The sequence below is a fragment of the Pseudopipra pipra genome, chromosome 3, assembly GCF_036250125.1.
Source record: "Pseudopipra pipra isolate bDixPip1 chromosome 3, bDixPip1.hap1, whole genome shotgun sequence".
NCBI classification, from domain to species: domain Eukaryota; kingdom Metazoa; phylum Chordata; class Aves; order Passeriformes; family Pipridae; genus Pseudopipra; species Pseudopipra pipra.
Genome location: NC_087551.1, coordinates 50540311 through 50563625, shown reverse-complemented (window position 1 = coordinate 50563625; position 23315 = coordinate 50540311). Strand labels below are relative to the sequence as shown.

Here is a 23315-nt window from a genome sequence, read left to right as displayed (position 1 = left end):
TTTTTATTCTTTTTCCTGCTAAGACTCAGCAACAGGGATGCAGTGCTAGATTTGTCCTTTGATTTTAGTGGCAATTTGTGCAAGTTCTGCCACTATTGCAAAATCAAAATATTGGTCTGGCATTGCCAATTGCTAATAAAATATACCAATGTATCATGTGCCATCTTCTCACTACATTACTCACACGTGTATATAATATGAAAAGATGTGTGGGACTGGGAGTTTTTACCTTTCTGCACATGAGATACAAAGTGGCTATGCACTAACTTTTTATTTCTGTTAAAATAAAACCTGTTGAACAAGTGGGATGTACACCAAGATGTGGTCTGGAAGGATAAAAGAAGCAGTCTATGAATTGAACTGCTGAATTAAGCAGGAACTCAAACCATTGATTTCTACAAGTAGCTTGCAAAAACATGCACCAAAGATAATAATTTTCAGTGATTCAAAGCAGAACCTTTGGCTAAGTGGTAAGTCTGCCCTTAAAATAGGCTAAATAAGATGTTCTCCAACTACACAAAGTACTGGGGCCTGCCAGGGACCCCATACTGTATTCCACCAGCAGCAGAAGGCAGTGCCAAGTAAATTCTGAAATTTAATATACAGGCAAATGTGATTTGCAGTTTCACTGCTTTCTGTCAGTAAAAGTGGGAACTAAGGTCATCAACTTTGCTCCTGTAATCACTGCAGAAAAAAATATGGGAGTGCTAAAAAAAACCCAAATGAACCCCACAAGAACACCCCAAACAATTCCACCAAAAGCTTAACTCCAATAGCACTCAATGCTGCACAGATCTATCTATTGGATAGACAAGGAAAGCAGTAAGAAGGCATGATATAAAGTTTGGTTTTATATGCATTCTTCATCCTTGCTCCTACAAGCACTACTGCATGTCAACTTCTTGCCAACATCCATCTCTACCCTACTGTGTACCAGTATACAGCATGAGTGAGGAGTATCCCTGCTGCTGAACTCCAGACAACTACTCAGGGCACCAAGCAATCCCCAGATGGATAAACAGCCATTTACTTTTCTTCACTGGTCATGTAGAGAGTTCAGTTTCCACAGTACATAATTTAAGCACTAATACTAAATAATGTTAATACCCGGTGAAGTAAATCAGGTTTGTCAGTTGTCTGAAGACCCTTCAAAGATCAGCCACAGCTACTGTGAAACTGGCAGAGCACTTGCAGGAACAGTGGAGAGCAGAAGAAAACTTAAAAAATAAAAAATACGACTTCAATATCCAGAAAATATTTGGTGACATTTAGGTTAAAACAGAGTTTTTTGTGAATATTTTCATTCAATGTTCTTAATAAAATTGCTTTGGACATGCTCTCATTCCTGTCATATCCAATTTTCACTAGCTTTTAGAAGATGTATATTATATATCAGTCACCCATTAATTGCCCAATCTCATTTTATGTAACAGAAAAAGTATGGGTTCTTGCCCAAGCAGTAAACCTCCAAACTTACTAACATCCTGAAAGCCCCAAGAACACAGCTCTGCAAAGCACTGGGGGCTCTGGCCAGACTGCACACTTGTGCTCCCTGCAAGGCAGGCATGCACCAACTACTCCACTGGAGTAATGTCCATGTGTTCTCTGTCCCTGTCTTCCCTCAACAAAGGCCCAACACAACCAGTCACTAGGCTCTCCTAGTAACTTGTGCTGCACTTTTTTCTAGTGAGAAACAAGTGAAAACTGAAAGAACCTACCCCTTCTGTCCTTTTTTCTTGCTAGATCCAGCAGAGCTCTTTATCCATCTCCCTTTCCCCCTTCCACTTCACAAAAAGCAAGAAATCAAGTAATGTAGCTGTTGGTTTGGAAATTAATTGAAGCAGTCAAGGAGCAGGAGGAGCAGAGACAAGACAAGCCCACAGTCTTTGTTCTAAGCCCTACATTTGTATACACCAAAGATGTAATACTCATAATGACTTACCAGGTATATGTGTACCCCAAGTACAACAATTAATCACACAGCAACACAACTTCATAACCCTTCAAAATTCAGCTGAAAGAAATACTATGGAAGAAGAAAGATCACTACAATTACCTCATTTAAGGTTTTCATTATAGAAGAAGTATTAGATAGAATCATATTGCAAAAGGCACAAGAATAGGCTATATTGTTTTATCATTAATCTGTCAGAACACAAGAAATTAGGTTTCTTCCTATGGTGGATGCACAGAGCTGATTAATCCCATAGCTACATGGAAGCCAGATCAGAAAAAAAAGCCACGGGGAAGGCAAACTGATTGTGAAGTCTCTCTTCAATTCTCAAGTATTTCAGGGCCTGAGAACAGAGCAGGAGCGCTTGCGTAGGCAGACAACAGATGCTCCTCTGGACTTTCAGCGAACAGCAGAGCAGAGAGGGATGGGTAAATTCTGCTATTTCTTTGCTGTTTTAACTTATGCAATTGGAGGAAGATAACAATTTAAGACACTGCCCCCTGGATAGCTTTTCTATTTCTCACGAGTCTCCAATTATTATATTTTTCTCTCTCTTCAATACCCTCATTTCCCTTGAGTATGCACTCATCATCAACTTGCATTCCCTAGAAATCCTCCCACTAGCTATCTGGAAAAAAATTCACGCTAGAGGGCATAACACTCTTCTAACATGTAGATGCCTTTAAAACCACAAGTCATCTTCAGAAACCAAATTGCACAGAGGTGCATAAAGAATTCCTCACAAGACCTATTTTGGAGACAAGTGAATTCAGCCAACTCACAAACATCAGCAGTAATTTCAATTCAGCAAGCACGACTAGCATTTGCAAAACCTTTGCCCAAACCACACACCTCTTTGCACGTGCATTTTTTTTAAAAATATTTTTTCTTGGTCTGTTTTCATGCTCACATTTTGCCCTCAGCCAATATGATAAAAATGTTTTCTGGGTGAGCCCTGGAGAACTGAGCAGACCAAACACTAATTCTCATATGGAATTTATTTAGAGGGGGAGTAAAATCCCTAAAGTTGAGTAGTTATGTTATTTTGAACTGGTTTTATATTTTATGCGTACATAGTGGAGCTGGAATTTCAGGGCTGGCTTTTGTTTGCATTCATCATGAAACATTTGTTATATGAGCTGCTGCTACTGCTACCAAAACAGCTGCTGCTCACTGCTAGAAAACCAGAAGCCAACTCAACACTTTCTTTCTTCCCCTGGTAAGTCTAGCTGGCAAATGAGGCCTCCTGTGTCTACAGAAAATTACCTTTCTTTGGTTTCGCTGTCATCCTTGCCACCTTTTGCCTACCCCAAACACAAACTTGAAAGAGCATGGACAAATCAGAACAAGAGCAGATACGTTCTGACGCTCTTTAATCACCTACAATTAAATGCAAATCAGAACTACAGCTGTGTGAACTCCTTGCTTTGCAGCTAGGGCAGCACCTCAAATGTGAATGTCTTTCCTTCAGCTGCTCTTAAGATTCAGCCAGGATTTAGCCTTTCTGTCCTGCATCATCATTTTCCACCATCTGGAAAAACTGAACCATGACTTGATCTAGCTTTGTATAAAAATTTCTTCTGTAGGAGACTGCTTTCCTGTGCAGAAAAAAATACCCACCCATCTGACAATCTGTGAACTTTCCTACCAACCAGCACAAAGATCAGGACCCAGAGCATCTGCAGACAGCAGTCTTGAGTGCTGAGGGCAGACCTTCTCAATTGCACATAAGCTGAATTTTAATGCTTTGCTTTGTTACGATTACTAAACCACTTCAGTGTTGTTCTTGTTGCTTCCTGGTAATATCATATTGACAGTGACCTCTATCACCTCAGCCTCATCTTTTTAACAGAATATTTATCCCAGGCTGAAGCACAGTCCCTGCAAGACTTTCCTGCTTATTTAAAGTAAGCAGACACTACTGAACAATGAATGCCTACCTCTTTCACCAATTTTATCCTGCAGGAGAACATTCTCTCTCCTATCATGACAACCCATTTTCTTGAAGAGCTTTTGGACAGAGATCTTATTGAAAATCACACCATCTCATAGCCCTATGCTTGTTGAGTCCTCCAAGGAAGCAGTTGATTTGTGACGTTCTACAAATGCCATACTGACTTTTCCCAACTGTCTATTAGTCCCATTCTTTATTATAATTCCTACCACTACATAAATTTGATTCTTGCATCTGTTGCTATCCAGGTGCCCATTGCAGCCCTTTAAAAGCTTGGAATTCATTTTAACTACCTCCTGTTCTTCCAAAATAGCTGCTGATTGAATGACAGGACACACCACAGAGTTGGTAATTTCAGTTTCAAAGAGATTCCTAGTGAATATTTCTGACAGCAGCACTCATGACACTGTCATGGTGTAAAGATGGCTGAAGAGGAAAAAATGCCACACCGTAACAACAAATCTATTACCTGTATTATAGATGACATCTGGAAGTAATTGAGAAGTTATTCAGATGGAGTCCAAACAGTACAACTAAAAAGATGAGATTTATAAAGTGCAGTAACAATTGTGCAAATGTTGGAGATAGAAAAAGCATCCCAACCAGAAAGAAGAGGCTAATAAAAGAACACAACGGGAACGCAGTTTGGAAGACGGGAAGGAGATAGGGGAGATGAGCCTAGACAAAAGCGGAGAGGAGGACACTCTTTCATACTGCATTTGAAAATTTGTGATTCTACTCCAAGAACAGAGAAAAAGAATAAAAAAGGAATTTTCACAGCTATATTTAGTAAAACCCTCTTCTCTTGCTATAGCTTCTTGGAGAACAAGTTTTCAAGAGGGATAGATCAAAAAGGCTGGGAATTTGCAACGAGGAAAGGAAGTAGGGAACATAGCTCCAAGAAAGACTCTTGGAAGAGCAAGGTGTCAGCTCTCCAGCATCATAAACTGCCTCCAGGGCAGGTAAAGCAAAGGGACTCAGAGAAAGGAGCACAGTCATGGTGTGAAGGTATGCTCAAGTGAGCTGATTATCCCCTCAGGAATGAAGTCTGGGAGACATACCAAAAGGACTCCTAAGTAGCTGCTCAGAGCTACACTGCTAATATATGTACTTCATTTTAATTCTTACAACTTTGTCCTCAAGGGACAACCCTTGAACTTCGATGAAATTGCTTCTACTAATTCTTTCCCTCCTTTTCTAATAGTAGTAAGTGTTCTTAAGATGATTTAGAGCACAATACGCTGTGTCCTTTGGGAGTAACTGGTTGCTCTACAGGCCCTTAGGGATGTCTCTTCCCTGAGAATGCCTCCCTGCCACTCCTCCCAGCTACCCACCGTCTCACTCTCCCTGACTCTTGTGGGCCACCTAGCCCTGATGCGGCTGAAAAAAACCTTTTGATGTTAGCTTTAATGCCTTTAGCAAGTTGTATGCTGGAAAATGCCTTACTAAAGTTTCAAATCTAACTTGTCAGAATTTATGCTCTTTCATGTTTTCCTCATTTTAATTATTACATCATTTTAATTATGATAGCAGCTAATTTGTATCACTGTAAAAACTTGATTTTAAATTGTAATGTTTATGTGAAAACCCAAGTAATTCCTTAGGAAAGGCTGCTTGCCTCTACTGTACATAAATTACACATTTACAATTAAATTTCTTTTCTGTAGTTACTTCAGTATTTTTCAAAACATTTCTGAGTTGTCAAAGATACTGGCTCACGGTACTCACATTGTTCTTGCAAAATGCCTTGGGGATAAGGATAAGCAATTTAACCTGTAATTGATACAATGATTTAGTCTGAGGGAAAAGTACAATAGCCTTATTTGAAGACTGAAAATATGATTATGCTCCTAAAAGCAAGGCAAATAGTCAACTCTGTGATCTGTTACTGCTATAATTTTTGTTTAAATGCTATTTTTAAAGCAGAAGCAGTAGCAGAGATTCAGCTGAAATGATACCAATTAAAATAGCATTAGGATTTTATTTAGTAAGTTAGTCAAGAAGGAATGAACTGTCATTGCAAGCTTTAACCGTCATTAAAATGTTTGTGGTATTTTGTCATCAGTGACCCTAGATTATTTAAGAGATATCATTAATGCTGTATCCGAACGCAGCTTTCCCTCTGTGCTGGAGCTTTAACAAAGCTGGTTGTCCACGGGTTTTTCATTTTCTGATATTAAGAACAGGAAACATTTAAAAGGTGCATCAGGGAATCATCCTCAGATAAGTAGCAGGAGCCCACTTATAAACCATAACATCTTTAGTGACTGATATGTTCATTAGATAAACATGACAATTGCTTGGAAAATACCACCACCAAGCCTTCAAAACGATCTGACGCACACAAAAAACTTGATATGTAGGATGTAAGGGTTTGGCTGACTACTCCCTTGGGATTTAGACCACAAATAAGTTTTGTTTTTACTGCAAAACAGTATGAAATCCAATCCTTGTGGGTATAATACAAAACCAGACGGTCCATCAATAGATCTGATGAAAGGAAATTGAATGCAAGCAACATGAATAGGTGGGATGAAATGCAAAATCTACAGGCTGAAGTCTTGGAATTGCAGGAAGAGATGAAGATGATGCATTAGGTGGTCTCAGTCTTCATAATACTACAGATATAAATGCATTATACAGAAAATTTTAGAGAAGGGAAGCTCTGTTCATGATAGAGGCTCAGAGGAGCATGCAAAGAAGTAAAATGTGCTTGGTTTCAGGAAAAGACCTTGCCATTTGACAGGAAAGAGGAATACAAAACAGGTGGTGGAAAGGAATAGGAAAAAGATAGGAGACTGCAGAGCACAAGCTCTGTATACACATCTATTATAGCTCAAAGAAGGGAAAGAATAAGTAATTCTACAAAAAAACCCCAACTCAGCCTATCTCTACAATCCACCGTAGTTTGTCAGAGCCAGCCTAAGAGCTCATGTGTCCAGAAACTTTAGTAGAAGAGGAACATTTGATCCACGTTTTTCAAAAAATTATTTAAGGGAACATGGTCTTCACTTTCCACTACAACTCATTCTGAGCCTTTACAAATTCAACTCCCATGAAAATCCAAGCCTAAAATAAGGATTTAAAAATCAATATTGTAACTAGCAAGCAGAGAAACAATATCCTTCTTTGCCATTTTCAGTGGTGAGACCTGGAAGGCAGCCAACCTCCTCGAATGCCAGAAGTGCTGGGCAGGGGCACTGTGGATCAACAGTGGCCTCATTCCTCATTCCTCCAGTTCATGAACTATGCCCATGATCCCGTCCTGCCAATTTGAAATATGTAAATTTCTCAACTGATCTAAGTGATTATTGTTGTTGTTGCTGCTGTACTTACAAAGTCAACCACTCCTCTTGACTCTAGGAGAAAGAAGAACCATAGCAATGCACTTGGCAGATGGGCACGTAAATTGCACTTCCCTGCACTGTAAGCTCAGGGAGTAGATTTACCCAAACTGAGTGTGAAGGTCATGCTGGGCTGTCAGCTACCTCACTTTTCGTCTCAAAAGGCCATTCATTTTGGGCCACAAGACGTATTTAAAGGCAACTGTTCTGCTGTGTAACCATGCACATATGAGCTAACTTGTATCTAACAAGTGCACACTAAGAAGGAGGAGTAAATAGAATGGATTTGAGCCTGCATGTACGCAAGCTCCATGTGGGCTTGGAAAGCCACACCAAATTCTCTTGCCACCCTTTAGTCTGATCATATTTTAGCAATGAGACTGATACTATCTTGGATAAATCTTTTGGTGCCACAGTTATGGTTTTCATGCCACACACACATGGTCTGGAGTGGCTTCACCTTCCTCAGCAGAACAAGAACCACAGCTGTTATAAGCTGTCAATCTTTGCTGCAGAATTTGCCACAGAGAAGTTTACCTTCTGAGACAAATCTTCCAAAAGACCTAGTGGATCTTATGAAAAACAGAGAACACTCAGAAGTGCTCAAATCCTTCCAAGAGGTCCTATTCTAAAAACTGTTTATTCACCATGAGGCTTGAAACCTCTGAAAGACAGGAAACAACGTATTTTCCTTTTATGGAACTGGAAAAAGAAAGGATACTTCCACTGACTATGCTTATCACTGATTGGGGTATCCACCAACTTCAGGACCTCCTGGACCAGGCAGTCTGGTTTTGTCCCTGCTTTCCAAACCTTGTATTTTCATGGCTGCAGAGCTAGATAAGGCATCTACAGCTTTTGATACTACCTTCAACTTTATGAAACAAATCAAGGAGCAGATTAGCTATACAGAATGTCCTTGATGCTATCGACCTAATTGGGAACAAACGTTCTTGGGTATATGCACTGTGACTCTTCCTCTTTCCCTGCCTGTCTTGCACACAGAGAATGGAGAGTTACTTTTACAATAAACAAACATACAATTAAACACTCTTCCTAGATCTTAAACTGCCTGTTTTAGCATACACATTGTTTTATAGCATTCTTCTATGCAACTTTGAAAGTTCAGATTTCAGAGGGAGAAGAAAAGAACAGCTTGTTCATGTTTTCTATTTTCAGAACAGGATGTTGGGTGATAAAGAAGAAAATGCCATCAAGGCGGAATGTAAATCCCCATTAGCATTGGCACAACGCTCGAGTGCCCTGGAAGCGCTGAACAAGTGGGCAGATCACACCACCTGCTGGTCAAAACTTCCCAGGTCGCACATTCATTGTGCTTTACATCACGGATGGCAATGTGCTATGGAAGTGTTACACAAATAGTTACCTCCCAAGTCCAACTTCATGTTTTACCTCCACGTGAAATTTAGAACTTTTCTCTTCTGTAGAAAATTTTTATAGTCAGTAATCCCTCTTCAGAGTATTATTCAGGGAAAACACAAAGCTGTTTTAGAGTGTGAGGCAAAAGAAAAGACAGTGTGTTTGGAGTCTCCAAAGTTTTTGAACATTTGAATGTGTTCAAAGTTTTCCTGAATTCTGTTTGAAGAAAGTAGCAGATGCAAAGAAGTGATGCAAAAAAAAAACCCCAAATCCCAAACCCCTCAGCATTAAATTGAAACTAATCCAAACTGATTTTATTCTCACATCAAGAGTGCAGGTCCTTGTAGGAGAGAGAAGGGTTGTGCACTTCTGCACAAGAGTTGAGCCACTGTATGTAATGTTTCCAAATACCAGTCCCAACCCCCTCTCCATAAAATACAGCTCACAAGAAGCCAGCAGATTAAGAAGTCTCAGAACATTTGTCCTAATTTCTTATTTCCTTTCATTTTGTGCTGAACAAAGGCAGAATATAAGATGATCACTATTTAAAGACATTCCACAAAAAGCACTGCCTCCTTCCATCAGATTTCTATGATAATTTCTTACTCAGAGTTTCTGCTCTTGGAGGTTGTGCCTGCAAAGACACCCACTGCAGTTCCTCAGAGGGAAAAAACCCTTGGTTCCTGAACATTTCCAAATGCAGAGCATCCACACGTTGTCAGTGCAGCCCAAGAGCAGGGTGGGAGAACAGCTGCTACAAGAATTTAGTACTAAAGGTATCAATCATATTATGGGGAGTCTCGCTAACAAAGTGATGTCCTGGAAGACGGTGTAAGAAAGAAAAGCCTCTCTCGGCTTTCTCCAACTGGTAAAGAGTTTTATTTTCACAAGGAGTGGGAAAATGCTCTTCTTCACTTCCAGCACAGGAACCATCTGAAGGCATATCCCCCTTCAGTGCTGACCTAGCACAGGAGCGATCTTCAGCACAGCGTAAAGACTGCTGAGGCTGATGCAACCCTTTTCCTAACTCCATCAAAAAAGGTCCTGCCTCACAGGACCTTAGCCTTACAATAAAGACAAATGCCAGCATCTCTGGGTTTAAAGAGAAGGGGAAGTTTATCAATAGAAAACGTCAACACTGTGCCACTAGCATTCATGAAGAGAATGGTTTTTAAAAATGAGCAGGTTTATATCACCTGGGATAATATTACTACTACAGTTTAAAACATTCCCTGTAAATGCGATTCTTCCAAGAATCAGATTTTCATTGCATTTTTAAAAACCCCACATTTTAGTTCACCTGAACAATATATTTTCTTTCAGCTGACAGCGTGGGTTATTTCTTTGCACTCAATAAAATTCACTGTTTGAAAAGATTAAGTCAGTCTTTTTGCTGTAGAGTCTTTTTGCCTTCTCCACGCAAAATGCAACTTTCAGGAAAAAAAGATTTATATTTTTTTCTGGTTCTGGGAAGAAGTATTTTTATAGGGCTTCTAGTACCAAAGAAAATTTATGAACTCCAGCAGAGAGGTGAGAGGATATGGGTTATTTCTGAGGTGATAAAAAACCATTTTATTGCATATTCTTTTACATTAGGTGCTATTAACTTTTACCCCATGCCACAGAAGTTGACAAGGTAGAAGTAAATTCTGTTTTGCTGAGTATAGTGTACATTTTCTGCCTCTTAAAAACACAAAGATACGAAATTTCAAATTAAACTGAGTAAGTATTCTCTGCATTCTGGCTACCAGTAAGTAGCTCATTACCAAAAGTGAGTTATAGTGACTATAGACAGCAAAAATGAATGGGACTGATCAACCTTTTTTTTCCTTCAGTTGTGCTCCTGAGAGTGAGGAGAGATTTTACATGTGAAGTTTTGTTATAAGTATTTCAGGCCTCTCAAAAACTTAAGGAATACTTCTAAATTTTGAAGTAAATATAATCCAAGGCTCTACAATTAGATCCTATCTGCTTCAGTGCTGGGAAGCAAAGACAGAATTTTCAGCATATTTCACTGTGTTAGCAAAGAAAGCTACTAAACACAGCAATATGGTTTTTTTTTCTTCATTTATTCTACCCATCTATTGATCCATCTATCTATTCTACAATCTATCTGCTGCTCCCATCCATGCCCTTTTGATCAAAGGCCAATTGGTCAAAGGCAGTTCTGGCTGTCAAGGCAGGACAAGTTTGTCGTTTTGGACAAGACTTTGGACAAGACAAAAAAAAGAGAGTCCTTTGCAATTCTTGATGTAGTATCAACATTAAGAAAATGCTTAATTTCAAGGAGAGAGTAGAGAAGCAGAAAAACAGGAGGTATGGAGCTCTAAAGTATTGTATAAGATAAAACCAGATTTGTTCCAATGAAAACTTTAGCACCACAAAGAGCTTTCACATTTTCTTGCACATGGTTATAAAACACACAAGTAAAAATAGCTGGCATATGGAGTAGCTTAAGGCAACCATCTTATTAATGCAATAAAGAAAGTTAGCTTCCTAGTGTCCTCTGACACTAAAATTTTCTCTCAGGCGGAACTGCCACCTTTTTTCAAAATATTTTACCTTTCTTCACAGTTTTCTTCTGCCAGCTTATGTAAGTCAAATCATTAGCATCACTGAGAAAAGCACTCAAGTAATATTGCATTTAGCAGTTATCTGTGTCATTACATATACAGATATATATACCTGCAATCACATTTCTGTGCTCTCTGATGAAAATGCCCCACTATCTACCAGATCATAGAGCCATAGTTTTACTGATCTTCTGCTTCAGAACGATAGCAGCAAAGTAGTTTCGAAGATAAAATGACTACAGCCTTTGTTTCTTAGCTGGGAGAACACTGAGAATGAGTTTCTTAATAAATGCTATCGTAGTGTCTCAGATGATACAAAAGAAACAAAGAACTTTGAATATGGATTGCATGGTTGAAAGAAACAGAGATTAGAAAAAGTTTCCAGATTTCCTGATTTCTATAGCATCAACCACACTGAAGGCTCCCAACAAGAAGTTTGCCTGGATGGGAGCCATAGTGATCTGGTGATGGCCCAAAGCACCTGTAACAGGCGAGGAGGGTCCCAACTTTGGGAAGCAGGAGTTTAACCCACAACTCCCGCAGACATATCTTAAATGCCCATGTGATTTTACAGGTTTGATAACATCCAGCAGTTTGCTTCCTATAGCAAGAGGTAGGTGCTTTTAATGTGGTTTAGATTTATGACATTGGTGGGACAGCAATTGCCAGTTTCCTACTCTGATTTCCAATCTATGTAATCCACTAAAGCAACACTGGATGGAAATTGTCTTGCTTCAGCTACCTTTTGCTTCAAGGCAGCTCTCCAAGTCCAGTTTTTGAATCGTGTCTAATCCAGAACTGCTTATTGCAGTGGACTCTGGTGCAGAGATTCACAGACCTGGAAGTGAATCACCTTTCTGTACATGGTCCTTCACTGTGTTTTTCTCATCTCATTGTATTCAACTGACAAAAGATAAGTTCTGGAAAAACTTTACTTTCCTTAATACGGAAACAGGAAAGATTGCCATAAGAGAATCTCAGGTGGAGCAGCAGATCAGCAGACAATACTGTAAACATTATAGATGTAATCTGCAAGTATTAGTTGCAACCAAAGGTCAGTTTTAACCCAAAGTATCTGTTGCTTTGTAGGATTACCACACAACTGGCAGAATAACATCTCCTCTTTCAAGCACTTCATGATGCAACAGCAGAGGGTGTTGTAGATCAGGGCTAAGATGCCCTGAGGAGTACAATATAGGATTTCTTACACTTAGATATTTTTTATTTTTCTGTTAAGTATTTTGTAAGCATCTGCACCAACTCAGAAATAACCTGAAAATAATTGTGATTGGAAAAAAGCCCCAAACATATGCACGTATGAAAAGAGGAGGACAGAGTTAACACAAGTAAACAATTTTCTTTCTAATCTTCATTGTCAATGGGTGAATGGAAAAGATAAAACAAAAGTTTAATAAACATAGGAAATACTGAAGGAAAGTGGTGAATCTTTAGATATGACACCAGACCAGTCTTACACATGAAATCTCAGAGGAGATTCCTGAAAGAGGTGATCAAATTTCCTCCAGATACCGATACATTCCTCCTGGAATATACACAGAGCAGAGAAAGATTAACCAGCACTTAATGATTTTCATAGATTGCTCACTTCCCACCTGACAATGTCTAGGGCACCCTGATGAAAACCAAAACCTTGTGTGCTGTTTATTAGCTTCCCCTGTTGTAAGAGAAGTGAAAATCTATGGTGCACAGAACAGCTGAGGAAGTCCTACAAATTCTCAAAGAAAAGTCAGCTGATGGCAGAGAGACCATGTCCTTCTATTGATCCCCCTGCCTCTCTCTCACCTAATATCCCTGTGGTAAAACCTTGAAGACCAAATTGTGCAAACCTTTATGATAACTTCCACATACTACAAATACCAGTATTTTTATTTTTTAATTTATGAAGAGAAATAACTGATCCAAAACTGGGCATTGCTCTCATGTCAGTACCATACTATACTCTCCTTATGTCTGTTATGGGGCAAAATTGCTCTATGGCTGGATATAGTACCACAAGAAAGTTAAACTTCCACTTTCCAAAGAGTTGCCTTAACTGCCTTATTGTAAGCAGATAATGATCCACTGAAATGATGTTCAGAGAAGCAATATTACACTTTCTCTGAAGTATCTGTATCATTGCCAAATATAAAATTTTCAAAGATGCATCCTAGAAGAAGAGTTTGGTGGACACTCATGCATAACTCTTGGTTATGGACAGAAACAGTTTCTCCAAAGTGACTGACTACTGTAAAAGCTGCTCTCAGTCAGAAGCCAGCCATCAGCTGCATGCATTACAAATAAAATTCCACCTTTGTTCCATGTGCTTTTAATATTCAACTTGGTACAAAACACACATTTAACCACTGTAGGCATTTCACACTGACATGAATGCATTCAAGTCACCAAGCAAGAAGGAAAGTTTTACCCCTGCCTGGTTCATACAGTGTTGATGCACCAGTCAAATGTAAGCAGGAAATTAATTCTGCTGGAATGACATGCACAGTCCTCCAGAAGCATCAAATTTATTTTTAGGCATAAGACACAAGACTGCCTTTTAAAGAACTCAGCAATAAATAAGTGTTGGGAGGGATGAACTGATACAGAGAGAAGCCTTTCAGATTGGCTGTGTGTGCAAATTAAGGAGTAGATTGAGTATTCTCTATTTTCATTTCTCTACTCAAGCCTCCTAAGTCTTTTTTCTCTTTATGTTTTGTACTTATAGTGCTGTAAATATGTATTCTTATTCGTACTTTACCTAAATACTCAGTTTAACTGAAGGTTCAGTTCATTTCAACTCTTAGGCAAAGCCAAGGGAAAATAAATGGTAGTGGTACTGGAGAATCTCCGAGGTGTCCAGCTCCCCAAACAATTTCTTGAAGATTGACTTAGGTAGATATTGCTGACACCATTTTAAGAATATTTTGACAGTATTACTTGAGAGCTGAGTATGATAGAATTAAAAAAAGAAAAAGTCACTCCAGTGGTAAATGGGAAGCTTTCTGGCATATGGCAAGATCACTGAGCAACAAGTGCTTGCCCAGGAATGAAAACCACACAGTAACATTAAAGATAAAAGCAGAATATGTGACCTTCTCCATTAGTCAAATCTGCTCCCTAAAAGGAAGATAAATCTCTTCATTGACTAAACAAGACAGAAACACGTACCTTTCAGCAGCCATGCAGATTTTGCCAAAGTTTCTGTAAGAATAGCATTTTAATGGAAAAAGTTACCTGGGTTTTTGTAGATGCTAAGCACATCCTTGAAATAATGAGGTAAGAATCTTTCTAATAAAAGCAGCACATCCTCCAACTCCTCCAGAATGCCCACAAGCAGAAAATTTTCATTAACGTTCAGCTTTGCTCTTTCAAGGGCCCATTCACCAGGCTCCCTGTATGAAATTGATGGAGGGAGATAGATGTAGAAGGGAAAAAGAAAAGTTTAAATATGCATTTACTTCAGAAATTCTAGCCAAGAACACAAGTGAATTAAAAAAAAATATTCAGAGCTGTACTTCCAACAGAACATAAAAGAAACCCCACCAAACCTGAGTAGCTTATTGAGCTTTTCCACACAACCTCTGGAATTGGTTTGGCATGGAAAAACACGATCACATTAAAAGCAGGCTAATCACTGTGTGAAAGTACTCCACTTTGAAGACATCTGTTGCCAAGTTGTTTATAAGCTCAAACTTGTGAACTCCGGTATTTTAACTTAGAAGCATGACCCCTTCTGATGGCAGCAATGACTGCCCTGGGTGGTAACAAGTGCTGAGGGGTGGTAGTGTCTCAGAACCACATCAGGAGAACTGTTGTGAGCAACCACTGCCTGCTGTTACTTGGTGAATCCCACACAGGAGACTACAGGTCTGTTTTTCACCTTTAATGTTTGCCGAAATTCCATGAGCTTCCCTTTCCCTGCCATTACCCCTGACTGCCCTGCAGCTCTAATACAGGACTTGTATTTGTTTGCTTTGACTGATAACTGGTTTTGAAGATCAGTTTAGGGTTCTACTACCTCTTCTCTCAGCGGGAGAAGCTGGTAGGACTACAGTACATCTTTATGCTTCTCTCATACTTTCCAGAAGGACAATTTGGTTAGATAACTATATGAATCCTAAATCCCCTACATTAACTCATATTAGTTATGTCCTGGGAGTAGCAGTCATCATTCATATTGATAGGGGATATAATGCCAGTGTCTCAAACTAAAGGAAATCAGCTTTTTTTACAGAATCCAGCTGCTACGATGAACATCTGAGTCACATATGCTACATGTGAGTGGCTGGAAATCACACCTCTTCCCTGATTGCATTAGTCTTTTGCGAACTCTACACAATAGTAAATTTAAAAACATTTGTTTGAAGCTCTTTCGATGATGCGAAAAAGCTTAGTGCTTTACACTCCTACTAGAGCAGATTTATAGCAGGTTTTTCATGCTCTACCACCTTCTGTGCACTGATCCATATCCTGGAAGAGCAAAGTGTCCTAACAAACACTATCAGCCTCCTCTTTGCAGCTCCTTGTGAGACTAAGAAGTAGCTGAAGGAAATGCAAGGGCATGATAGGAGACAGAACTATAACAAGCTACAAAACAGTACTTCAATATACTGCTTGGGAACCTCATGGAGATATGCCATGAAAATATTCAGGTATGTGACTGCTGTTAATGGGATTACTCATGCACACAAGTTAAATGTGCAATCATAAGCATTTGCAAATAAGGCCAAAATATGTTAAGAAAAAAATGTGTGTAATGAAAATGAAGTCATTAATCTGTTTTGTTTCTTAAACATAACTTCACTTATGCCAAAAAAAAAAAGGCAGGATTTTACAAAACAGATACTTAGAAACTAAGATATAAGAAGGAACACACTTTCACTTGTTATTACTGCTATAAAACATATGGCTGTTGAAAGAAATGTTGAAAAATGTGCAGTTGTTTCATTATGGAGAAGCCTGAACAATAAAGAAACAGAATACCTTGAAGTTGAACAAACTCAATAAAGAACATTTCCAACCAACAATATAGAAGTATTTGAAAACAAGAAAGTATTTACAATTATTCACATATTATTGCATAAAAGTTTACTATAGTATCACTAACATAGCAATATGACAATGGCATACACAGATGTTAAAAATGAGCTAGCTCAATTACAGCAGTAGAAGGCTGCATTTTACACAGATTTAAACATGATTACTGTTTCTTACATGGACAGAGAAACCCGTAATTCCTCATATGTAGACCTGATACAAGCATCTGATCAGATCAAAAAGATCTATTACAAAATTACAGTGCAGATAAAATGAGTAATGCGTACATATAGTAACTACCATTCTCACCTTGCCAACCCAGAAAAAAAATCCATGTTAGTACATTCAGATTTGATGAATTATTCATGTTATAAACCAAGAAGAAAGAATAATGCTACATTTGCATTACCCTCCTTACTTCAAAATATATGCATGCAGTTATGACATACAGTGCTACATTTATTGTACTTATATTTTTCTCTTGTACTTCAAGTAACCATCGCCTCTTTATCACCAGTTTCTGACAAAATGTTGGCAATAACTATTGCTGAACAAATTGGAATACCTTGCATATATTTACCTGCATCTTGGATGCTGTCCACAGAAATATGGTATGATGTAAAATAACCTGGGATTGGAACATTCAGGGTAGTTTTCAAGGATACATACATTAATGTCCTGTGGGGGAGGAAAGAAAAAAAATACTGCATTTTCCTTCTCTACTAACAACAATTTTCTTTATCTCATATTTTTATAGTCATCTCAGGGGCAAAGAATTGTGCTGAGGCTATACCAAATATCTTAAAAGTCATCTATTGGTCAATTTATCTACTTCTAAATATCATTAGAAAGGTTCAGGATGGGGGAAAAAAATGTTATTTTGTCCTAGAATGCAAAAAACCCACTTTTTTTTTTCCCCCTGCTGCAAAGTCCACAACTATTATATTGAGATTACTGTATAATTCAAAGTGGGACACATGGATCAACTTTCATACTAAGTAATATTTAAAATATTCAGGAGATTATTTTCAGGCTCTTCTTTCTTCTAACTACACCCTGGAGGAAAACTGAAGTAGCCAGAATAAATAAAATCGAGACAATTTTTTTTTTTTTAATTTTGCTTCATTCAATGACTGGCATGAACAAACAAACTGCAATTCACACAGCTTACTCAATATATGAACATACTTCTGGTTAGAATTCTGTAAATTTCTCAGATGTTCAAAATTGAACCTACTGTAGAAACCCCCACGGAGAAAATGGCTTATTAGAAAGTATTTATCATTTTCATGAAACATCGTTCATCTAATTAGAAGCTATTTATCATTTTTCAAAGACTTCTCATAGCTACTGAACCCTGAGGAACTGTATTCCATTTCTAGCTTTACTTTACTGCAATAATAAACATACCTGCAAGTGGGATTGAATTGCACTAGCCTTAGCTAGGCTAATAGAGCCTTATTCTGTAAGCAGACCCACTGACTCCAGAGACATACAGGGCAAAAAAAAAAGTGCAAGACAACAAAAGCAAAGATGGAAGGATTTCATCTTTGCAGAATCAATCTTCATTGTTATTTAGACATGTGCTTTCATAATGCTTTAGACTTGATACACATCAACATCAAACCAACGATTAAACAAATCTATATTTTATCAAGTAAATAAAATATAACAGAGAACATTCCACAAGACAGATATGCTTGGCAGTACGGAATACATGGAGACCATCCTCTGCTCTCCCAGGGCAGTGCAGGGAACAGGCCTCCAGCCGCAGCATCAACACCTGAGACCTCATCAGAGAAAAGCTCCTCCCAGAACTTCAGCCCTCACATCTAACTTCATCAGTGTCACATTTGGGTCTGCAAGCCTTTCAAAGCACATTCCTGTTTCCTACTCTGTATCACACTTACGTAAATCAGATTTTATAAGCACATCAGAAGTTCATGGGCTGGGAAGTAAATCATCTGGTGAGGAACCACTAAAGAAAACAACAGTTGCCAACTGGGATACAAACAATCCATTCCCCCTGCTCCCCAAAGCATATTCAGGGCTTGCCTTAAATACATACCAGAAGATTTATGGTCAAGACCTGAATTTTTATATTCAGCTAACCAGCCCCCCATTCTCAGTGCTATGAATACTACTAAGAAATCTTAACGTGGATATGTAATAGCACAGGCAATGTGCCCCCTCCTATAATTCCAATAAGGTTTTTTATCACGAATTATAAATTGAATTTCTTTAAAGGCTTATTGTGCTTTTACTGTAGACACCAGCAGAGATGTTTTCAGGATATATATTTTTGGCTTCCATAAGAACCTAGAGACCTGCAATGAATTAATAAATTTTTTAAAATCTGAAATATTGCCCCAACAATACTTTAAATTATGTCCCAGCCAGCTTGCACTTGATGGATGGATTAGATGGAAGGCAGATACATGGAAGGTAGAAACACCTACATATGATCTAAAAAATCATTAGTAACTGAGAACTATTCCTCTTTTCTCACTTTCATACGAAGCTGAATGGACATTAACTCCCAGTGAAGAAACTTAACATTTCTTTGCAAGACTAATGAATACAGTGAGTCAGAAAATGTTCCCTGAGATAAGTATCAATACCCAACACAAAAGTGTAACTGGGACCTTCTCATAATTCTGAAAACAGTATTTGATTAATATGGCCCAAGAAACATCTGTACAGTAAAAGCAATGTAAATTCATGTGAAAAATCCTGCAGCTTTAACAAGCGAGCAGCTGATATTAAGTCAAAAAGAGATTTTTAATATTCCTTTTGAGGGTAAACTGATGTAGGATCACTGAAACAACTGGGCTGGCACTAATCTAATCCTCCTCACTTCTTGTTCATCCAGTCAGGGTTTAAGATAAAGGCCAGGTATGCTTTCATATGAACCTGCAATCTTTTGCCACACAATGACATGTATTTCACATTCCTGACATCAGAAGCACCAGGTTTTCTCTGCAGTAAAAGCACTGCCCCTTTCCAGGCTTCGTTTACCAGCACAGCTGTGATCTGTATTATGGATGCTGGAGTGTCCTGATGCACTTGCAGCACCCACTCACCTTTCCTATTTTACTGTATTCATAAACTGTAAAAGAAATGACCGGTCACTATCCATCCCTCAGAGAATATTTTACTTGATGATAATTTTGCAGCTCCATGAGATGTCAAATCACAATTTTCAACCAAAAAGTGGGTGAAAGAAGGGTTGGCCTGAGGTGTGCTAGCCATTACAAAACTTACACACACTTACAGGAAGATGCTCTTTGGTCTAGCAGCACTTATAGGAACTTCTGAGTTTTTTTCTGAGCATGGAAAGCCAAGGTGAAATGATATTACCCTATGCAGTGTTACTCTACTATCCTAAGCCATATTAATACCACATTTCACAGTAAGATCATGTTTTCCCAGCAGGACACAGATCCTTCAGGGCAGAAATGTTTTTATGTGAGACAAAAATTTGCAAGGTGACAGATGACAGCCTTGCTCACTTAAATCACTGGAGGAGCCTTGTAAAAAATTATTCTAACACAGTCTGGAAAGATGGAGAAGGAAATACATAGAGCTATTTTGATCATAACACTTCACAATAAAGAAAGAGGTATTTTACTTTATTCCTCAGCTCCCGGCTACAATTCATATTGCTCACATCCAGCTGGGCTTCTGTCTTCAGTAGGGCAGTGGGACATCCAGGAATCAGCCCTGGGGTTCCAAGTAACAACAGAAACCGCCTTTAATAGTGCTATATTTTTCTACTCTTTCAACAATTTTGTCTGAGAAGTTAAGTTGGTAATGTCTACTTCCTTCTGTAAAATTGCCTTTCAAATAAAAATCACAACATGCCCTAATCCATCAATCTGTCAATGAGCCATACTACTGATCTATCAGAAATATACCAAAGGTGTGTTATTAATATATTTTTTGAGGTTAATAACAAACTGTTTTATTTGCCGTAGTGAGTTCATACATGCTATAAGACAAAGTCAGCATGTGACTAAATATATTTCATAGAATCATTGAATCATCAATGTTGGAAGAGATCTTCAAGAACATCTAGTCCAACCTAGCACCACCATAATCACCTCTAAACTATATCCCCAAGTGCCACTTCCAGATGCTTCCTGAACACTTCCAGAGAAGGGCTACAAAATTCCTTTGGGAATTTTAATGCCATCACAAAAACAGCAAACTTAAAGTATTTTTTAATAGAACAGTAAGCAATTTACTTAAATTAATGTCTTTAACTCATGGTAAATTTGTACTATATACAGAAAGATGTGACCTTATATTCAAGACTTTGATTTTTTTTTCCCTCCTAACACAAAATCCTAAAAGTACTGGGAAAAATAATAACTTTTTTTTTTTGTCCAGTAGAAGGAACAGCCAAGTTAAAAAAAAATAAAGATCATTCTTGGGCTTCAAAGCATTCCCTATTTCCTGATCCTCAGTGTCTTAATCAAAAATTACAGAAACACCAGATTCTGCTATGGATATACTGCAATTCATAGTAACACTGACAATTTAAAATGAGGTAATGTAGCTCAAATACATACATGCCCTGCAAATATTTTTCCATTAATAATCTGCTAATCTATGGAAAATCATAAAAATATCCTTCCTCTCACAATCAAAATGAAAAATACACGTCTTTCCATGCCCCACTCTTGTAGGATGTCACAATGTCTGTGGAAACAGAAGACCCTGCTTACAGCTCAGACACAGTGCAAGCTCCTTACATCAGTCTGAAGGTTGCAGATGTGGAGGTGTGTCAGCAGCAACCTAAATAAATAGCTTTCAAGTTTCCATAAAAGAAAATGCAATAAAACAACGTGGAAAACCAGTAATTGAGCCCAGCCTATGGTGACCTCTGCTGCTTACAAGGCTGTTCTTCATACACCACTACAGTCAGCAGTGCAGTCTAGCCCTCACTGTCGTCAGCCAAAGAAAATTATTCCGCTCTCCCAAGAGCCACCAAGAATCCTCTCGCGGCTTGTAAAATGTTTTCTCACATATTTGCTTTGTGTTTGTAAAGAAGTCAAACTGACCGTTACATCCTGAGGACAATGTTGCATCATAGGAACTAAACACAACCACGCTGAAAAAAACCCCATAATCCCTCGTTTTCTCTGACCCAGCTAGCAAGCTCTGGGTGGCCACAGAGTGATGGAGAAGAAAATGTAAACGTGATGGCTCAGAAGAGGGCTTGTGAGTGCAAATATGAAATGAAAGAGGGAAAAGCACAACTTCCTACTTTGTATGGCTGCAGAAAGACATTGAAAAGTCAAGGTATAGTCAGCATGAAGGTTTCCAAAGATAAATGTAACATGACTTACTAAATCTTACTCAGGAGCAAAAACTACTTATACGTTTTAAAGGAAAATAACTCTAATGCAGCACACTTTTAACCCTAATTGGAGAGACTTTTACTTCACCAGGTGTATTCAATCTCAATCAAGTGTTTGGAATAACTAGAGCCACACAGCAGCAAGACTACTTGTTTCTTTCAAATTCTGGAGGCATTTGGTACTTGTTCGTGCATCTATGCCAACAGCACTGGCAGCAGACTTCTGTGGGTTGGGCAGATGCTGGGCACTGCTTCCCAAATCAGCACTGCCAGTACAGCTGAAGCCAAATGCCTCCCATCCTCTGCTAATGTGGCACCAAGCACCTCCAAGGTGGGCTGCCAGGTGGGGTAGACTGTGCCAAACTGTGTGGGATGATTGCCCTTTGGAGATGCCAGCAAGCTGGGCAAGCTTATTGGGACACCAGTGTCAGGCTGCAGAGTGCGGAGTGGACATTTTGGGGAGAAGCTCCACGAGATGGCACAGCAGATCTAGCTAACCAAAATGTGGATTCTTTCCCCAAACATTCCCCTGCACCAGTTGTGATTGCCCCTTCACTCCTGTGCAAGGTCTGCCAGCTAAAAAAGCAACAGAAACCCTTTCCTTTCCCTCCATTGCCTTCTAGTCTTCTACCAGAAGAGCAAACAACACAGGGCTTGCTCATGTAAATGCCACAATGCCACCACAGCACTCCAGCTGCACAGGGTGACGCAAGCTACAGTTAATGACTTCAGTCACTATATTAATTTCTTCTAGTGCTTTTACCAATGCAGTCATTGCAATGACTGGGAAACAGTCACCAGAGCATGTGGCTGCTTCACCTTGACACTGACTGTCCCTTCATGGCCAAATAGCGTCACTGCTGCGAGCAGTGCTCGCAGCATATTCTCCATGCTCTCCAGCGTATTCTTTTGTTGGCACCATGAAATCCATGGATGCCAGGGATTTCTGCTCTCTTTTTAGCTACCTGGCACATCTCACATAGTTACTGAGGAGACAGCAGAGGTGGGTCTTGTGTTTCTTCCTGAAGAGGATTCATCTGCCGCAAAAGAGGAGACTGCAGCTGTAAGAGACATCCAGTAAGGCTGATCCTCTGGTGGGTCTGTGCAACAGATTTAGGTCTGCCTTGTGGAAATGGATGCTACAGAAGATGGAGGCCAATAACAGGACTTTGGAGACTGGAGCATGAAACAGGGAAGTACCTGGGACACTAAACAGCTTGGGTTGTGCTCCCCAAAGATGACCTCTTCTAGCTAGTTTGAACCACTGCTTTCCTTCTTGAAAGTCAAGAAGTATGTCACTGTACCTTCAAAAAACAGTACAATTGAAAGCTGAACTAAGGTTTCCATTTTAAAACTAGTTTTCAGTTACAGATAACATTCCTTTCAGCTTGTTCTTGGTACATCTGTTTTTGAAGGGATACACTTCTGAAGGCTTCCATACAGCTCTTTAAAGGCCACACAGACATTTCACACCTTTGTAGGTATTCAAGTTCCTTTCCTCCACATAGCTGAGAGGAGTTGAAATAGGCTTTTCTTTTTTTAAAAAAGTAAAAATCTTTGATCTCTTTAATTCTCCAAACCATTTCATTATCATTTCTTCAACAAGAGAATGAAGAGAAGGGACAAACCCTCTTGTCCCCCATACTTTCGTAAGACCCAGTACACTGTGAGAGATGCAGACCGTGTAGCAACCTATTCAAGGAATCAGAAG

At 38.9% G+C, this 23315-nt stretch overlaps 1 protein-coding gene across 1 annotated transcript in view; it reads right to left on the bottom strand.

Annotated features, from left to right (window-relative positions):
• The window catches only part of UST (uronyl 2-sulfotransferase), a 156429-nt gene that overhangs the window by 16293 nt on the left and 116821 nt on the right, over nt 1-23315 (bottom strand). Inside the window, exons 6-7 of the mRNA XM_064649081.1 lie at nt 16820-16917; nt 14437-14594 (exon numbers count right to left, since the gene is read on the bottom strand). Of these exons, the coding sequence (XP_064505151.1) occupies nt 14437-14594; nt 16820-16917 (256 nt within the window). The remainder of the gene's footprint in view (nt 1-14436; nt 14595-16819; nt 16918-23315) is intronic.